Here is an 18,286-nt window from a genome sequence, read left to right as displayed (position 1 = left end):
TTGAGAATACTTCAACATTGGTCTATTGTGCGCGGTATTCTTTCTTTCTTCTGAAGACGTGGAAGAGAGTCTCCATGAAACCATAATTTTCTTCTTGTTTTCCTGACACAGTGAAAGCCCAAAAGCTAATTATCATGCCTAATAATAATTATGATAAATTTTTTGCTGCGGCCCTTGTAAGGCAAACCCTCTGATAGGGTGGGAGTTGTCTGCTGTGTATGGGACGATGTGTGTCACTGAGGTGGAGACAGCGTTAAAGCTAATTATCATGTCTAATAATAATTATGATAATTTTTTTTTGCTGCGGCCCTTGTAAGGCAAACCCTCTGATAGGGTGGGAGTTGTCTGCTGTGTATCGGACGATGTGTGTCACTGAGGTGGAGACAGCGTTGTGCACAGTGTACGAATTGCAGGAATGTTGGGGACAACATGAACACCTAAGTGAAGGGAATTAACTGTTCAAGGTCAAAATCCCATGAGTCAGCTGAGATGGAAAGCAGGATTCCAAGATCAAGACACTGAAAAAATCAGTCACAAAGCAGTACTCCAGAAACTTAATGCCACAAATTTTAGACAGGATGAATTGACCAAGGGATGTCATGTATAAGAAATATGAAAGAGGTGATCACAGGCACCTTCGTCAGGGCAGAAAAAGGAGCACCCCAGAGGGAAAAGTGCAAGGAAAAGGAGAAAACTGCAAAAAGTGTCCTTAGAAGAAAGGATGAAGAGATCTGAGGGCTGTAGATATGGTGCAGGGCAGTTCTGATGTATGTAACTAACCACCCAACTTTATTTGCTGTTTTCTCATGAAGTGATTTTTGTTACAGGTATTGAACACGGTCAACCCAAACCATAGTGAAGTCCCTCAGATATTTAAATCATTAGAATTGAAGACTCCCTCTATTTCGTTAAGGGGACTCATGAGTGAGTTTTGAAAATCTGAAACTACTGGACGGATCATTTTGTAATTTTAACCACAGGTATATATGCCTATAGTTAGGAGACATTCTGAATTTTAACATGATTGCTCAAATACTTTTTGAAATAATAATAACATTGTTATAAAAAACATTGGGTCATAAAAAATGTTCCTTGTGATGGAGTTTTTACTCATTTTCATCCATACTTGGTAAACAATACCTAAATACGTGCATAATTAAAAATTGCTTTTGAATTTGATGTGCCTTTAATACGAGAATCAGGAGAGAGAATCAAAATGATAACATTTACCTTTTGCCCAAAGATCAGAAATTATTTATATTTGAAAGCACAAATAATGCAGAGCTAATTATAATTTCCATACATATTTAAATATCCAAACCAACTTTGAACTAAATAACTTGAAAACTGCAATACAGGGAGCTTTTTATCATAATACCTGTAACAAAAATCACTTCATGAGAAAACAGCAAATAAAGTTGGGTGATTAGTTACATACATCAGAACTGCCCTGCACCATATCTACAGCCCTCAGATCTCTTCATCCTTTCTTCTAAGGACACTTTTTGCAGTTTTCTCCTTTTCCTTGCACTTTTCCCTCTGCCCCTGACAAAGATGCCTGTGATCACGTTGCTCACCGATCTTCAGTGAAGAACTTGTCATAGATTCTTGCCTAATGTCATGCATCACTTCTAATGTTTTCACACAACCCATGTTAAATTCACTCACTGATTTTATAACTGCTAAATTCAGCTTCTTATTTCAAACGAAGACCTCTCTAGGGCAGCTATGGCATATAACGCTATGGAGATCTCATTAGCATTTTGAGTTAACCCTCTCTTGCACCCGTCCAGCAAGGCATCTGAGGCCAATCTCTGATAAATAGACAATATTTTTCCAACAATTTCAAATAAAAACTTGGTTTCCACACAACTAATAGTGTGAAGTATTTTACTGTATCAAGCCAGGAATAATAAGGCACACTCCAAACAATATTACCCTTGTCACAGATCAATGTACACCAACAAATATTTAAAAAAACAACCCACATGGAGAAAATGTCAACAAAGATTGGTAGGAAGTAACTATAGTATTCGAATAAGCAACTCATTTATTTATTAGTTTCTTCTATTTACTTAATTACTGATAACAAAGTTATATTGGACATCATGAAGAAAATAAAACTCAAAATCTAAAGTAAATTATTTCAATATTTTATGACAGAGGTTATTTCATTCCCAAGTATACTACCATTGTAAAGTATGAGAATTTTCTGTTAGTAGATGTCAAAAGACACTTGCATGACCATTCCCACAAGTGGATTTTGTGGTAAAACAAAATCCGAAGTGTTTCAGTACATGAGACAGGTAGGCGTGGCGTGCTTAGGTATTTAATAATGACGCGCAACCATCTTTAGATCACCGCCAGGGCTTTAAAAATGGCGCTATGGGAAAAATTTCAACATTCCTTATTTCAGAAAAGGTCTGGGCCCTAATTTTCGGCAAAATCCAAAATTCGGTATTTTGGCCATATTTTCATGAAAACTCACTCATAAGTCCCCTTAAATACCGACACCATACTTGCTCCTTCAAGTAACGCCCCTCCTATACTGGCTACAACACGTGAGGCTCTGCCTACCAGTACCCCCTCTTCCCCTCAGCATTCCCCAACACCTGAACAGCGTCGATACTACACTAGAAGTAGGAACTTCAAACAGACTAACGCTGCAGATACATTAGGACATACATTACATCTTGAGAATAAGTAAGTACACATTATTCAACATATAGTTTTCAGCGATATATTCTCGGCCTAATTTCCCGTTGTCAAGTTAGCTTTCCGTTTCATTCCAGATTGACAACGTTTACTACGGACATCCACGTCTACAGGAGGCATTTTCTGGTTACACGAAATTGTCGTCCAGCCTACCTTCTTTTATTTGATATTTTAGCAGCATTTTACGGCAAATTCTTTGATGATTTTCAGCACTTCACGACACACCACGATTTTTATCCAACTTTCCATGACGTCTTAAACTATACTACCTTCAATTCAACTACTTATTTCCATCCTCATTTTAAATATTGGCCTCAAACATGAGCATATACTGTCTCTTTTAACCGCCTTGTTCTTATCCTGTTGACACCTTATTTTTGATATTCTGTTTTCCTAATGTAATATATAGTGTTCAAGCTTTTCATCAAAAAGATCCATTTCAGTGTCAGACATGGATTACTTTTTAAAAACAATGTGTGACTATTACTTTTAGATGAACATTTCAATTTTTCAAAGTGATTTTAGTATAGTTCTGTTTTATTCAATATTTTTGTACTGTAAACATTTTGCATCCACAGTATTAACACTTGTAAATTTTCATCAATATGTTTTACGTAAGTTATTATGACTCCTTAGACCATGTGTGTTTTAAGATTGATTGAGGCTGATGATGCCCAATAAATAGTGGGCGAAATATGTACCCTTCAAATTTCTGATAATTTCCATGTGTATTTAACCACACTATAGTGGAATAAATTTGTATTGAATAGGTGGTATAAAAATTACTCCTTGTATAAACTTTGTGTAAGTATCGATTCTCAAAATTTCTCGAGTGCATTATATTCAATTGTGCCCGTCACTAATCCAATCAAATTAAAAACAGAAAAAAACAAAAAAACATAAAAACTTCAGAAATGGTGGTTATTTACGACCTTGAGGTAATCTGGAAATCGCGCGCGCTGCACATGTCAGTACGAGTTGGAAATGATTCACACATTTAAATGTAATGTGCACAAATAAAACACGACAACATAAAATTCCCTGTCTTACATTAGGACCAAAACAGTAGGCATAATAGTCAATCCCAAGACCTCCATGGCTTTCTTTTTTAATGTAACGTGCAACATCTGTTCTGGTCTAGCTAACATAATCGTGTACGATAATATTAAAATAATAAATTTGTGTTAACCCTCTACTGCATGAATTATTTTTTGTTTCCGTTTGGTGAAGAAAATTTCAAGCTTTAATGTTCAACATACGCTCAGTGTTTTAGATATACCAGAAATTCTTAACTGGGCCTAATAGGTTAACACTCGTATGTGATGTGGATTGCCATATTGGAATATATATACGATTTTTCATGATTTTACGCTAACCTTTACTGCCTACTGGCCGTGGGTACGTATTGCAAGGCGCAAGTATACTTGCACGACCGTAGGTTGGTAATGTCTTTGAGATTGAGCCAACAGTATGCAGTAGAGGGTTAAGAAGGAGCAGTTTTGATTCCTGCCTGAAAGCCCAGTTACTCTACAGTGCCCTGAGGAAAGTGCCGAAAACCTGTTCGGCAGTACGATCGAAAAAATGTAAAAATATAAACATCTAACCCTGGACATAATGTGGACGTTTTATAGGTCTGAACATTTGACGAAACTTGTTCCGAACATTTGACGAAACTCGTTCCGTCTTCAAGCAGAGCTGTCGAAATGCGTTCTGTCTCCTTACAATTGTTGTGGCCACTCTCTGCTTTCTGATTCCTTATGCAAGTTCAGCGCTGATCGCTTTTCCAGTACAGTACTTGCTCTAATTATCGCAATGACTGGGCGTTAACACCAAGATCCATAAGTATGCCATAGCCGTCCTTTCTTGAGATATATTTATTAAAAAACGATTGATCGAGTATACTTGCAAGACCGTAGGTCGGTAATGTCTTTGAGGTTGAGCCAGAGGTACTCCTGAAGCCTGTGGTAATGTGATGGGGAGGGCCCACGTAAAATAAACGGTGGTTGGTTCGCGTGGATGTTGACGGGGTGGAAGGAGTACCTTTGACTGTAGGGCTGTTTTGTCTTATGTTATGTAAGAAACAACAAGGCATCACTGGGATATGTGTTTAATTGACTGTACAGTTGAAGGTGTGTCGTAAAACTACCTCTGTTTATAATATTTATCCATTTACACAGGTGAAAAGTTATTTGTTGCCTAATGGCAACAGTATGCAGAAGAGGGTTAAGAAGGAGCAGTTTTGATTCCTGACTGAAAGCCCAGGTACTCTACAGTGCCCTGAAGAAAGTGCCGAAAACCTGTTCGGCAGTACGATCGAAAAAATGTAAAAAATATAAACATCTAACCCTGGACATAATGTGGACGTTTTATAAGTCTGAACATTTGACGAAACTTGTTCCGAACATTTGACGAAACTCGTTCAGTCTTCAAGCAGAGCTGTCGAAATGTGCTCTGTCTCCTTACAACTGTTGTGGCCACTCTCTGCTTTCTGTTTACTTATGCAAGTTCAGCGCTGATCGCTTTTCCATTACAGTACTTGCTCTAATTATCGCAACGACTGTGCGTTAACACCAAGATCCATAAGTATACCATAGCTGTCCTTTCTTGAGATACAGTTTATTAAAAAATGATTGATCGAGGATTTAGCGTTGATGGGACTGAAATTTCTGGACGGTTGATCCGGGAAATCGTTTCTTCGAGGAACGGATAATGCAGGTTTTTTTACAACGTGATTTAATTACTATACTCACGGGATCACATAATTTGAACACATATTGTGGGAAAACGTAGTTTCCGGGGACGGATAATTGAGGTTGCACTGTACTGTAACCAAATTACTGTATACAGCAATCGGTTCAGTAGTAACAAAAAAAAAATGTTTAATTATTTCAGACTGCTTTGCGCTTTGTTGAACAATGCAATGAATCTACACCAGCTGATGTAATGTTGATTAAACGATGGCGCGACAGCACTGCACCAAGAAAATTCAGAAGAAAATCACTGATTTTATACAATGAGTGACATTATGTAAACATTTTAATGTTAATACACCTTTGCTTAGCAGAGTTTATGCAATTTTTTTTATAGACATTTAACTTCCCAAAATATTTACCATGTGTCATCCAAAAAAAAGCATCAATCGAAGTGGTTCCGCCCCCTTTATTTTGGATAAATGGGGTTCTACTGTATAGGGAATTATACAAACAGTCTAGGAGCATTACCTGAAGGATATCCAGGTAGATGGCCAAATACGTGGGGCTGAGATTCTCCAGTAAGGTGATGTGTAACCATTGGGTGATCTTGGTCTCCCAGTTGTAACAAGCAAGTAAGTGACGCACGCGACGGGCAGACCTATCCACGATAGTTCGACGCTGTACTTGTTCATTCCAGCTCCCTGAACAAGCAAGACGTGCCAGGCGGTCAGCATGCAGGGTGCGCACCATCTTTCCAAACATTCGCTGCTGCATGTTGGTCCACCCAGTCCTGCAAAATGCACTCTAAATTAAAAGCTATTCATCCCAGAAATCTGAAATTCTCTAAGAGTAGATAAGAGACACAATTCTTTCCTGCAAAGGCAACTACAAATAGTACACATTGTAAAGCCACAGCATAAAATATTATTTCAAAGTCTTAACCCACTGGCACCGGCTCATGGAACAGTTCCACGGTCACATCAGATGGACCAACTGCAGAATTACGGAACTGTTCATAATGATATAGATGTTGATTCCCATAGGGAACCTGAAATATTTGTCCTGAATGGGTAAATTTATAATACCAAATATTTCAGGTTCCCTATGGGAATCAACATCTATATCATCTGATGGCCAGGCAGGCATCAATTTTTGGTAATGAGACAAAGTCTCTCATAGTGCACTGGCACTGCCGGTGGTTTCAAGCAGCGTATGCAGTGGCTTCCACGGTATGCACTAGCCATGCGTCTTGGTGGGTGTGCTATTAACCAACTGATAAGCCCAACACAGCACACTGGGGTGAAACGTTGGCAACTCTGAATGAGTTAGCTGGAAAATTAAATGTCCAATAACGGACCATTTACATTGGTATTACTGTTCATAATGTAACTTCGCATCATAGTTCTGCTTTCCATACAGAGATATTCCACAGAGTTTACAGATAATGCGTATATTCTGATACACAGATATTGATATTTGAAGGGAATGAGCTGCTTCTGTCTGGAATGCTATCATCTTGTATGTAAATAAAAATGGCTGCTCATGTTTGCAGGCTTACACGTAACACGAAATTTCAAATATCTCTGTAATTACTGCCTGAATCAAAAATTGTACATATTAAAAATTGTGGATACCTTTTGATCTTATATGTTTCCAGACTTCTTACAGTATGTGGGAATAATAACATGGATAATCACGATTATTAAATTTTTCACCCAAATATCTCGGGAAAAATATTTTCTTAAATTACTGAGAAGACTGCTAAACGATAACATTTTACAAAAATGGCAGGAAATTTTAAAAACCTCTTGAATGAAGACAGTAGTGTACATAACAAAAATTATAGAAAATCCGTTAACCAATCTTTTATATGTAATACATTTTTACTCTCCAAGCTTCATTAACCCTTTCCAATCGAATTTCTCCCAACTTGTATTTATTTCTGTCAGGATTCTTCATATTTTAAAACCTGGTTTTAAGTACTGGTTATAACAATTTATACAGGAAGGAACTGTAAAATGAATGAATGAATGTATGGTATTTACATAACACAAAATAATGTTTTTCACTTTCTTAACAGTATGTCTGGAGTGTGTGGAAGCATTCAAAGCAAATGCCTGGATGGACCCCTTGTTGCTTCTCACAGGTTTTACAGAAGGGGACTGTCTCTCGCCTCCCTCCCACAACTTTCCTGTCACTGCAAACCTTGCAATCCTTAGTTTTTCCTTTGGGATGGGGGTACAGCAAGTACAGCAGGTGCAGCTTGCCATTCAGCCTCACTTCTTTATCTTTTGAGGAAGATCTTCCCCTTTTCCTGTTCTGCGTGTTCTGTACATTTCTTACAAGTTGTCTTACCAAGTTTTTCCTGAACTTCAGATGGGTCATTCCATTGTTACGTTATTTGAAGAGTAGGATGGCATTCACTATTGCAATCTCCAGAAGCCAGAAAAACATTTTTCTTCACCACTTCACTGACTTATATGTGAATGGGTATGAGCTAGCATAATGGTCAGAAAAATCCAATGCCCTCCATCTATCGATTATAAGCACATATGTGAGTAGGTTTCTCTACAATTTCCTCAGCACCTTGATGTCTTATTCTTTGCACAGGCTGAGTGGAATTATCATAGAAAGTGGACAGCATAGCAATAATCCGCTAGACCTTCCAAATCAAGCCATGAAGTGTTACTTGTTCGGAGTGCAATAATGTCATGTTGTTTCATTCTCTTTGTTGCAGCTTTTCTCATTTGTAATGGCAGACCTCTCCTATTTACCATTACAGTGCTTGTAATATGGACCTTTAGTTTTAGTAGCTCAGATGCAACGTCGTAACTAGTATAGAACCGGTCCATAAAGATATGAAACCCAGTTCCGTTGGTGGCTTGCAAAACTTTTGTAACCAAATGAATAACTATCCTGCAAGTGAAGGGTAAATCAGGCCTAACAAGTGATTGTGTGGTTACTGAAACATAATATGGTTCAATCGCACATATGTATCCAGTAATCGAGTCTGACAGTACATAAATACGGAGTCCCCACTTTACTGGTTTCTGCTTATTGTAACACTTAAACATGACACAACCCTCGAAGCCTACAGTGCTTTCATCAACATTCAGATTCTTTCCCAGAATGAAGTGTTCCCTGAATTTTGTGTCCAGGTACGACACTATATTTCTGATCTTCAAACCTTTAGATTGTAGGCTTGCCTTATCAGCCTCAGGGGAAGAAAGATGGAGATTGGAATATCTGTAGAAATCTGTCTCTAGAAAATACATCTTTGTAGAACACCTGCTTATCCAACCAGTCTTCACTAAAATAATCCTGCATTTCTGCCTTACTGTTCATCGCCATGTTGATAATTACACCAATAAATGCCTTCAGGTCTTCTAAAGTTACAGCTTTCCAAGGAAACCAGATAGATCTCTTCTGAAGTGGAGTATTTTGCTGTATTTTCTTTTCGGCAAATTTGTTTGCTCTTGGACAACAGAGGTTAGCAACTGATCAGTAAAAATTAGCTGCCATTACTCTAGTTCTATTTTAGGTAATCCTGAATCACTCGTTCTCCATGATCTCCAAGGTATGTTTGAAGTCAGCACTGTATGACTGGGACCGGGACGAGTCATAATATTATCGCCTCCTCCATAATTTCTTGCGATGCTGATATCAATATTGTCACTTGAATCACTAACGGATATATTACTTTCATCGCCAGATTCAAAATTTTCAGCACTTTCATGATCACTATCATCAAAATCAACTGAAACAGACACAAGAATCTCAGCTTCGGTCAAACTGTGCGCCGCCATGTTGCTTCACCGTCACCGCTTTCCATTGTGACAGAAACAGAGCAATTTTGCCAAGCAAAGAGAAACTAAAACACTTCTATTTGGTTTCTTTCAGTTTCCAGAAAGGACCAGCACTTACCAAATGAAGTACAAAAGTCCCTGCTAGCCAGGTAACCTAGCAACAAGTGGCAAAACATTGTGTCGACTCAGGGTCGACACACGAGCTATAACGCTAAGTAACGGCTGTCGACCTCAGGTCGAGACACGAGTGGAAAGGGTTAATGGAGATATTCACATATTAAGACTTTTTGTTGTCAAGCTATCAATGGTGAACATCACTAACACAGAAATACTGCTCAGTCACAACCTAACCAGTGATGATGGTGAATATTGTCAGGGTTGTTTTTATTAGCTGAAAAACCACACAAGAAATTTCTTTTTACAATTTGCTTTACGTCGCACAAACACAGATAGGTCTTACGGCGAATGATGGGATAGAAACAGGCTAGGAGTAGGAAGGAAGCGTCTGTGGCCTTAATTACGGTACAGCCCCAGCATTTGCCTGGTGTGAAAAATGGACAAACCACAGAAAACCATCTTCAGGGCTGCCGACAGCAGGGTTCGAACCCACGATCTCCCACACAAGAAGATTATTTTTTTTTGCTAGTTGCTTTACGTTGCACCGACACGGATAGGTCTTATGGCGATGATGGGACAGGGAAGAGCTAGGAGTTGGAAGGAAGCCGCCGTGGCCTTAATTAAGGTACAGCCCCAGCATTTGCCTGGTGTGAAAATGGGAAACCACGGAAAACCATCTTCAGGGCTGCCGACAGTGGGGTTCGAACCTACTATCTCCCGAATACTGGATACTGGCCGCACTTAAGCGACTGCAGCTATCAAGCTCGGTCTCACAAGAAGAGGGCTGAAGGTATGTATATCGGAAATGACAAGATCCACTTTACTTGGTGGATAGTTTCAGGCCAATCACATTAAAGTTGACTACAGAAAAGGTGATAAACCATCTCAAGTACTGTAAAATGCTAATAGCAGGCGAGAAACATGATAAGTGCCATTTTCATTGTTTTTCAGGGGAACAATTTTAAGATTAAAATATCAAATTCATTTTGTGATTTGATAAAATTGTTAAGTTTGTGTTGTTGTCATTAATGGAGGCCATTAGAACATCATTTTCAAATGTTAAGGCAACTGCCAGGAACGGATGGGAGAAGGAATGGCAGAACTATCCAAGAGCTGGGAAACAGTGTTCTTGGGCAGACAACAGGGAAAAGAAAGCAAGAAACAGAGACAAGGTGGTGGTGTGAAGAAGTCCACAAGTTACAACAGTAAAAGAAATGGGATTTGGGAGGCAAAGAGGCCAGGAGTGAGTATAATGCAGCAAACAAGCAAAACAGCTGTACCAGAGGCAAAGGCATATGCTGAGCTGTAGAACTGAGTTGATAAAGGACAGAAAAATATTTTCCTAATAGATGAACAGAGGGGTGAAAACTATCAAGATATACCATGGAAAAATGATTTGAGAAGATTGTTAAATGATGAAAACATTTTACAAAAATGGCAGGAAATTTTAAAAACCTCTTGAATGGAGAAAATCCAAGGGCAGAGAGGGAGGAAAAAGAATTATACTTAGGACCTAAACAGAATGTAAGGAATTGATCAGAAATGTGTTACAGAAAATGAAATAAGATAACGTGCAACCTGTACCAATGGATGGTATAGATGTCGATTCCCAAAGGGAACCTGAGATATTTGTCCCGTTATTAGACATTAAAAATTTTCCAGCTAAGTCATTCCTAGTTGCCAGCATTTCACCCCAGAGTCACGCAGTGCCCTCCACAGAATGCACTAGCCATGCGTATTGGTAGGTGTGCTCCTTACCAACTGATGAGTCCAAACTAGCACATTGGGGCAAAACACTGGCAAACAGGAATGAGTAAGCTGGAAAATCTATAATGTCCAATTACGGACCAACTATACTGGTACAGTACCAGTGAAAGCGTGGGAAGCTTTAGGAAATGAAGCAGTAGAAGGCACATGGATCTCTTGAACAACATAAGAGAGACTAAAAATATCCCAGATGAATGGAGAATGAGTGTGCTGGTACCAGTTTACAAGAAAAAAGAGGGACAAAAACGCTTGTGGAAACTATAGCTGCATTAAGTTAATGAGCCATACTATAAAATTGTGCAAGAAAGTGGCAGAACAGAGGATGAGACAGCAGTAGTGATGGGTCCAGAACAGTTTGGTTTCATGCCTAGCAAAGGAACTATAGACATCAATTTTGCCATGAGGGAATTAACCTTTTCCGGCCCAACGTCGAGGTGACCTCGACATCATGGCTTATTGTAACCGGTCCAACGTCGAGCTCACCTCGACATTATGTTTCGTTCTATATGAGAAGTTATTTATTGAAGTTCTTTGACCTGATTGTGGTTGAAAGATATCCCTGGAGTTTCTAGAGCTAATTTTTGTGCACAAAAGAAACATTTCAGTTATCTCCACGGATATAATACGAGATATGACGTGTGTCGTCATGGTTACCCGCGGCCCGTCAACTGTGTTTACAGTGAGTAGTGCTCCACACGTGTTGTACTAGGCATGTTTATCTGTGAAGGAGAATTGTCTCGGTTGAATTTGCGATATAAAATCGGCAAATATGAATGAAGAAGAAATACATATGCACGTTTATTCAGACAGCAGTGACGATGATTATTTATTTGAATTTGACAAAGAGTTTAGAGAACTGTCAAGTGAAGATGGTGTAGTGAGGTCCAGCATTGCAAGTGAAACTTCAGCGACTGGACCTGTGCGTAAAAAAAAGCGCGGTATGATCCCGGACCATCATATGTTGTTTCCGAAGATTCAGAAGAAGTTCCAGTGACTGCTACAAAAGCAAGAAGATGCGCGAATGTAATGGGCCGGGGTGGAGGAGGGGATACAGCATACAGCAATGTTGATGCTTCTCAGGTCAGGGTTTATAATTTCAGTAAAAGTAATGCTGAACATACTTCCGCACATACAAATGGGAATGCAAACGGCAACAGTGTTCGCCGGAATGTAACATTTCGTGATAGTGAGCCACCTAGACTAAGTTATTCATCAGGTTAGAAAACTAGAGGACCACAGGTTCTGCCTAGCTGCATCACTCCACTTCAGTTTATTATGTTGTTCTTTCTTCCTGCACTGATGACAAAAATTATAATGGAAACTAATTCCTACGGAACAGAATGTACAGTAATAATAATAATAATACTACTACTATAATTACTAATAAAAATTCTGAGTTTAATCTGACTAGGTAAAAATGTGCAAAATTAATTCGGACCAGACTGTTGGAACATGTGACAGAAAATTGGACTGCAAAGGGTTAATGGGGCAGTATAGGTAAGAGAACAAACCACCGTCATTCATCGTCATTGATCTGGAGAAGGCCTATGACAGAATACCAAGGCCATGTTATGCAGACATGTGCATAGGAAAGGCCCTGAAAAAAAGTACATTAAATTAATGAATACAAGGATAGCACAACTAAGATCAAATGTGCTGCCAGTTTCACAAGTGCTTTATCAGTGAAAGTGGGAGTATACCAGGGCTCCGTCTTAAGTCCACTATTATTGGAGTTGTCATGATAGCGTGAGGATGGATGCAGCTTGGTGTATGATGTTCGCAGATGATACAGTATTGTATACTGTATGTATGTCCAGAGAAGAGGGAATAGGCAAAGAACTGGCTGGAAGAGTGGGTAAAAGAAACAAAGCAGAGGAACGAAAATCAGCAGGAGTAAAAGAGAATTGGAAAGGAAAGAGGCATGAAACTGGCTGAGACAGATATACCAACATCAAGAAAGTTGTTCAAAACCTTGGATCAATTAACCATAATGGCTGGAGAAGGAGAGAAAAAGCAGGATGCAAACAGGATAGCTGAACTGGAGAAAGATATCGGGCGAGCTGTGCAATAAAGGGGTCCTGAGGAAACTAAAAATTAAAGTGCACAAAATGGTAGTTACATCAGCAATGACCTATAAAGCAGAGAGAGACATGGCAGTTTACAAGGAAATGGGAAGATAAAATTAATGTTAAGATGTTAAGGTTTGCCAGTAGATGCACAAGACTAGATAGTGACAAATGCAGCAGTGAGAGAAGGGCTTAATATGGGGAGATTCTTGGTTCTGGTGGGGTTTTTTTTTTTTTTTACAGTTTGCATTACATTGCACCGGCACAGATAGGTCTTCTGGTAATGATGGGATAAAACAAAACCAAACCCCACGGCACTAAAACCCTTGAAGGGCCTTGGCCTACCAAGCGACCTCTGCTCAGCACAAAGGCCTGCAGATTACGAGGTGTCGTGTGGTCAGCACGACAAATCCTCTCGGCCGTTATTCTTGTATTTCGAGACTGGCGCCACTATCTCACTGTCAGATAGCTCCTCAATTCTAATCATGTAGGCTGAGTGGACCTCGAACCAGCCCTCAGATCCAGGTAAAAAACCCTGACCTGATCAGGAATCGAACCCAGGGCCTCCGGGTAAGAGGCAGGCACGCTACCCCTACACCACGGGGCCGGCTAACGATGGGATAGGAAATGGCTAAGTGGGAAGGAAGCGGCCATGGCCTTAATTAAGGTAAAGCCTCAGCATTTGTCTGATGATGGGAAACCATGTGAAACCATTTGCAGGGCTTCCGCCAGCGTGGTTCGAACCCACTATCTCCCGAGTGCAAGCCAACAGCTATGTGACCCAAACCATGCAGCCACTCATTCAGTCTCTGGTGGTATGGGCATGTTAAACAGTGAAATGAAGAATAACATATGGAAGACAATGCTGGGGATGAAGTCATAAAGGAAAAAGGAGCAGAGGACAACCAAGGAGACGAAGGGTTAACAGTAAACGCGAGTGTATGAAGCAAAGAGGCCTAATAGAGATGACACTGGATCGCACAACATGAACGAGAGGGATCCACATCAACAACCCCAAATAAGCTGAAGAAGAACACAGGTGGTAAAAATATTTCTCCTTAATTGTAATAATTCCTGTATGTCCCAGGCATAATATTAAAATATGTCCATTGGGTAGGTAGGACTTCTCAGCTGTGGTGAAGGCAACCTTTCTCGGATAAGGAAAACCACTTGGAAGCATCTGTTCCCTAACTTGAGGGTGGCTGAACACAGACCCTGACGCCAGGTGGAGACTATAGGCCGGTCGGTATCAGTGTAGCAACAAAATGGATCGAATGCCAGAGTCAGAATCATGTTAAATGAAAGAACGTTCCCTTAAGGCGATGTATGCAGGCCTTGTCCGATCAACATGAGTGAGAAGTGTTGCAAAGGTTACTGGTTCATGAGTAGGACTGGCTAAAGAAACAAGCTTGAAAGAAGTTGAAACCACAGCAAATAGCTACCATCAACATTAGAACACTGACTGGATGCAGCCATGAGTTGACCGAAGTCCTCAGCCACCACTGCGTAAGCATTGCATGCCTTCAAGAGACCAGATGGAAGGGCTAAAAATCCAAGGACAATGGAGTAGTATACAAGTTTATTTACCAGGGCGTGTCCAACAACAATGGTGTAGCTGTTGATGTGAGTGAGAACCTTCATAATCCTGTGTCCTAAGTCTTGAGATACTCTGACCATCTTATGTCTGTCATCACTGACATCTCCACCCGCTAGCTCCAAATGTTATCAGAATACACTCCGCAAACAGGACTCGAAGACATCAAAGATCAATTCTGGAACGATCTTCAGAGCACATTTTCCAATTCTGGAACGATCTTCAGAGCACAATCTCTGCCTGCCCCGAAGAAGGCTTATTACTAATCTGTGGTGACTTTAATGGCTACTAGCTGATGTGCCCGTGCTTCGCTACGGAATTTTACATTGTACACAGAATTCTAGTTTAGGTAGTGTACGTGTTGTGAGCAAGATTGTATTAAATTGCATAGCTCTTAACATTACCCTAGAAACGCGACAGGGAAGTCACCAAACGTCTTTTCTCATATAAAGACTGAGGGAATTTTCATTGTAATGGTAGGCCCGCTTGCCTACCATCAAACACAATGAGGTTGGGGTGTTTTCGTTATAATGGTAGACACTCACTCTCTACCTGCATTTTTAAATCCTCAGAAAGACTGTCTTAGTAGTTTTCCCAACTGAAATGTACATCCGTCATTACAATGACGTCAGTAGGTATGGTGCGATTAAAACCTTCATATGAAATACTCGATCAAATGAAAAAACACATATTTTCTCACTTTTAACAAACAGGACTACGCTGAAGATCTTACAGTCCAAAGTTAGAGAGCTGGAATGATCAAAGCCGCAGACAGCCGTGATCAGTGAACACTGTTCGTCTTTTTCGGCGGGGAGGAGGTCGAATAGTGGAGACTCCCATAGCAAAAACCATGCCCTTTTACTAATCTGTTTCCTAGGAGTACCCGATGAGTCGGAAAATCTTAATTCACTGCACTGGTCCCGGAAAAATCTGACTTGGAGGCATATTTTTGCTCTAAGCCAGAGGAGAAACCCCCTCCTCACTGCTAATTTGGAATAAAATGAATATAGAATTTAATAAAAGTGAAGAGGAAGAAGCTTTCCTTAAGAAACGACTCTTTTCACGGTTGAATTTTGAGTTATTCAGTGATTTGTGGTGGTATAATTTGGAATAGGCCTAAATTGTTATTCTAGACCAGGCCATACTACTACTACTACTACTACTACTACTAAGTGGGCCTCTGTCGTAAGTGTGCACACTGCTCATTCAAAATAGCGCGTCAGAGTAGGGATCGAACAGCTGGAATACTATGATGAACCGAATACTATGATGAACCAGTGTGTTACGTACCAGCTGTATCAGAAAATGTATGAACCAGTGGAATGGCATGCTAAAGAAGAAAGTTAACTAACTTCCCAGTTATTTCCCGCCAATATTCAGTCAGGCTGTTGTACACGATAGGCAGCAGTAATCCCATCTATCGGAGTTGAGAGGCAGCATAAGAGACGAAGAACATCACAACAAACAATGGTCAATGTAATGTTATTGTTGATTAATGTTATGCCCTTCCGATATTTTAGGCCTTCACATTTAGTTTTCTTCCGACTATGAAATACCACTCTTACCATAGTCGGTACGGTAAAACTGAATAAAACATTAATGATAGGAAATTGTATTCTCTATAAATTTTGTTATGTAATACTTTTCGATGGGACCAATAACATAGGCCTAGGTATTTAAAAATTGCATGTTAGGTGCCTTCCCCTAAACTACAATTTCATCTAGGGTGAATAAATTTGTTTATAGCTTAGACTGTTGTTTCTTATTCCCCGACTCAATGTACCTATTTTCATTAAATCCTGTTAACCATTTTCTCGTGGCTCAGCGTTGATATGGACTTAGCAACAAAATTACAAATTCATATATATCTTATCATAGCCGGTATGGTAAAAATGTATAAAGACAGAAATGGTCGGAAATTTAATTCTATATAACTTTGGTTATGTAGTATTTATCAATGCGACCACTCATAATATAAATATTTGAGAAATAAATTTTAGTCCTTCCCCTAAACTACCATTTAATTCAGCACGAATAAAGTAATTCATAGCCTAGATTATAGTAGCTCATTCTCCGACTATGCATAACAATTTTCATTGAGATAGGACCACTCATAACGAACATATTTAAGAATTAAATTTTTGACCTTCCCCTAAACTACCATTTCACTCGACGTGAATAAAATTATTTATAGCTTAGATTGTAGTGACTTAATACCCGACTTTGTACACAAATTTTCATTAAGATCGGACCAAAAATAGCATAAATATTTGGAAATTAAATGTTAGGGCTTCCCCTAAACTACCATTTCTATCAGCGTAAATAAAATTATTTATAGCCTAGATTGTAGAGACTTATTCCCCGACTTTGCATAGCGATTTTCATTAAATTCTCTTTAGCCGTTTTCTAGTGATGCGTGTACAGACAGACAGACAGACAGACAGACAGACAGACAGACAGACAGAAATTACAGAAAAGTAAAATGTGCATTTCCATGTTACTGTGGACATGACCGATACAGAAATATCAATATTTTCAAATTCTGAGCAATGTACAGACAAAACTCTTATTTTATATATATAGATGTAGGAAACATTTGGGATGGATACCAATGTCATGAATATCACAGTTATGGAAACAAAAATAACGCTGGAATGCGAATCCTAAACATTGCAAAAGAAAATTATCTTGTGATCCACAATACATTTTTCAAGAAATGCAGCAACCACTATGTCACCTACACAAGCAGTGGTAACAAGCAGTCAAAATAGATTTTACATTTCTGAGAAGACGTAACTTTCCTACTGTATATGAAACCAACGTTATACCTTCTGACCAATTTACACCAAAACAATATACTTGTATCAGATCTGAAGATAGAAGGTCCAAAGCGATAGGACGGCATCACAGATCCGGAGATGATCAAATTTGGGAAAAGTTACAGGATCTCACAAAACAAAACTGCATTGAACAGGAAAATCGTATTCACACCCGTAAATGCCTACTCAGTCAACACCACTTTGTCAGTACTCCAAGATTCTGTCTCTGCTGCTGCCAAGAAAATCCTTGGCATCAAGAAACCAGGCCGCAGACATATTGATAAGCAAGTATGGCCGTAGACTGAACATGTGCAAGAGAAAGTGCATGAGAAGAAACAAGCTTTAAAGCAAAGACAGGCAGATAACACTGATCAAAATTGGCAGATACCGTATTTACTCGCGTATCAGACTCTCTTCCCCCCCCCCCCCCCCCACCATCACTTTTACAGCAAAAAAAGTAAAGCGGGTCCAAAATGCAATAACCTCAAATTTTGTGGAGCAAACACATGATTTCTAGGCTATAAAGAGCAATAAATTGTAAGTGCAAAACATTCTACACTATTCTTTAACAAACTCATTAATGTATTTGAGTTATACTGGCTATTTTCGTTGCAAGGCAGTATTTCTACACGCAAAAAGACAATAAATGGGGAACACGACTTTTAGGCTTACATATAAGGTAAATATAGTCCCTTTTAGTTACTCATAT

The 18,286-nt window shown here is 39.3% G+C and overlaps 1 protein-coding gene across 1 annotated transcript in view; it reads right to left on the bottom strand.

Annotated features, from left to right (window-relative positions):
* The window catches only part of Rcd1 (Reduction in Cnn dots 1), a 250,715-nt gene that overhangs the window by 155,402 nt on the left and 77,027 nt on the right, over positions 1-18,286 (bottom strand). Inside the window, exon 6 of the mRNA XM_067135952.2 lies at positions 5,937-6,198. Within this exon, the coding sequence (XP_066992053.2) occupies positions 5,937-6,198 (262 nt within the window). The remainder of the gene's footprint in view (positions 1-5,936; positions 6,199-18,286) is intronic.

Source organism: Anabrus simplex, chromosome 1 (genome assembly GCF_040414725.1).
Source record: "Anabrus simplex isolate iqAnaSimp1 chromosome 1, ASM4041472v1, whole genome shotgun sequence".
In the NCBI taxonomy this organism is placed as follows: domain Eukaryota; kingdom Metazoa; phylum Arthropoda; class Insecta; order Orthoptera; family Tettigoniidae; genus Anabrus; species Anabrus simplex.
This window is presented reverse-complemented; position numbering and strand designations above follow the sequence as displayed.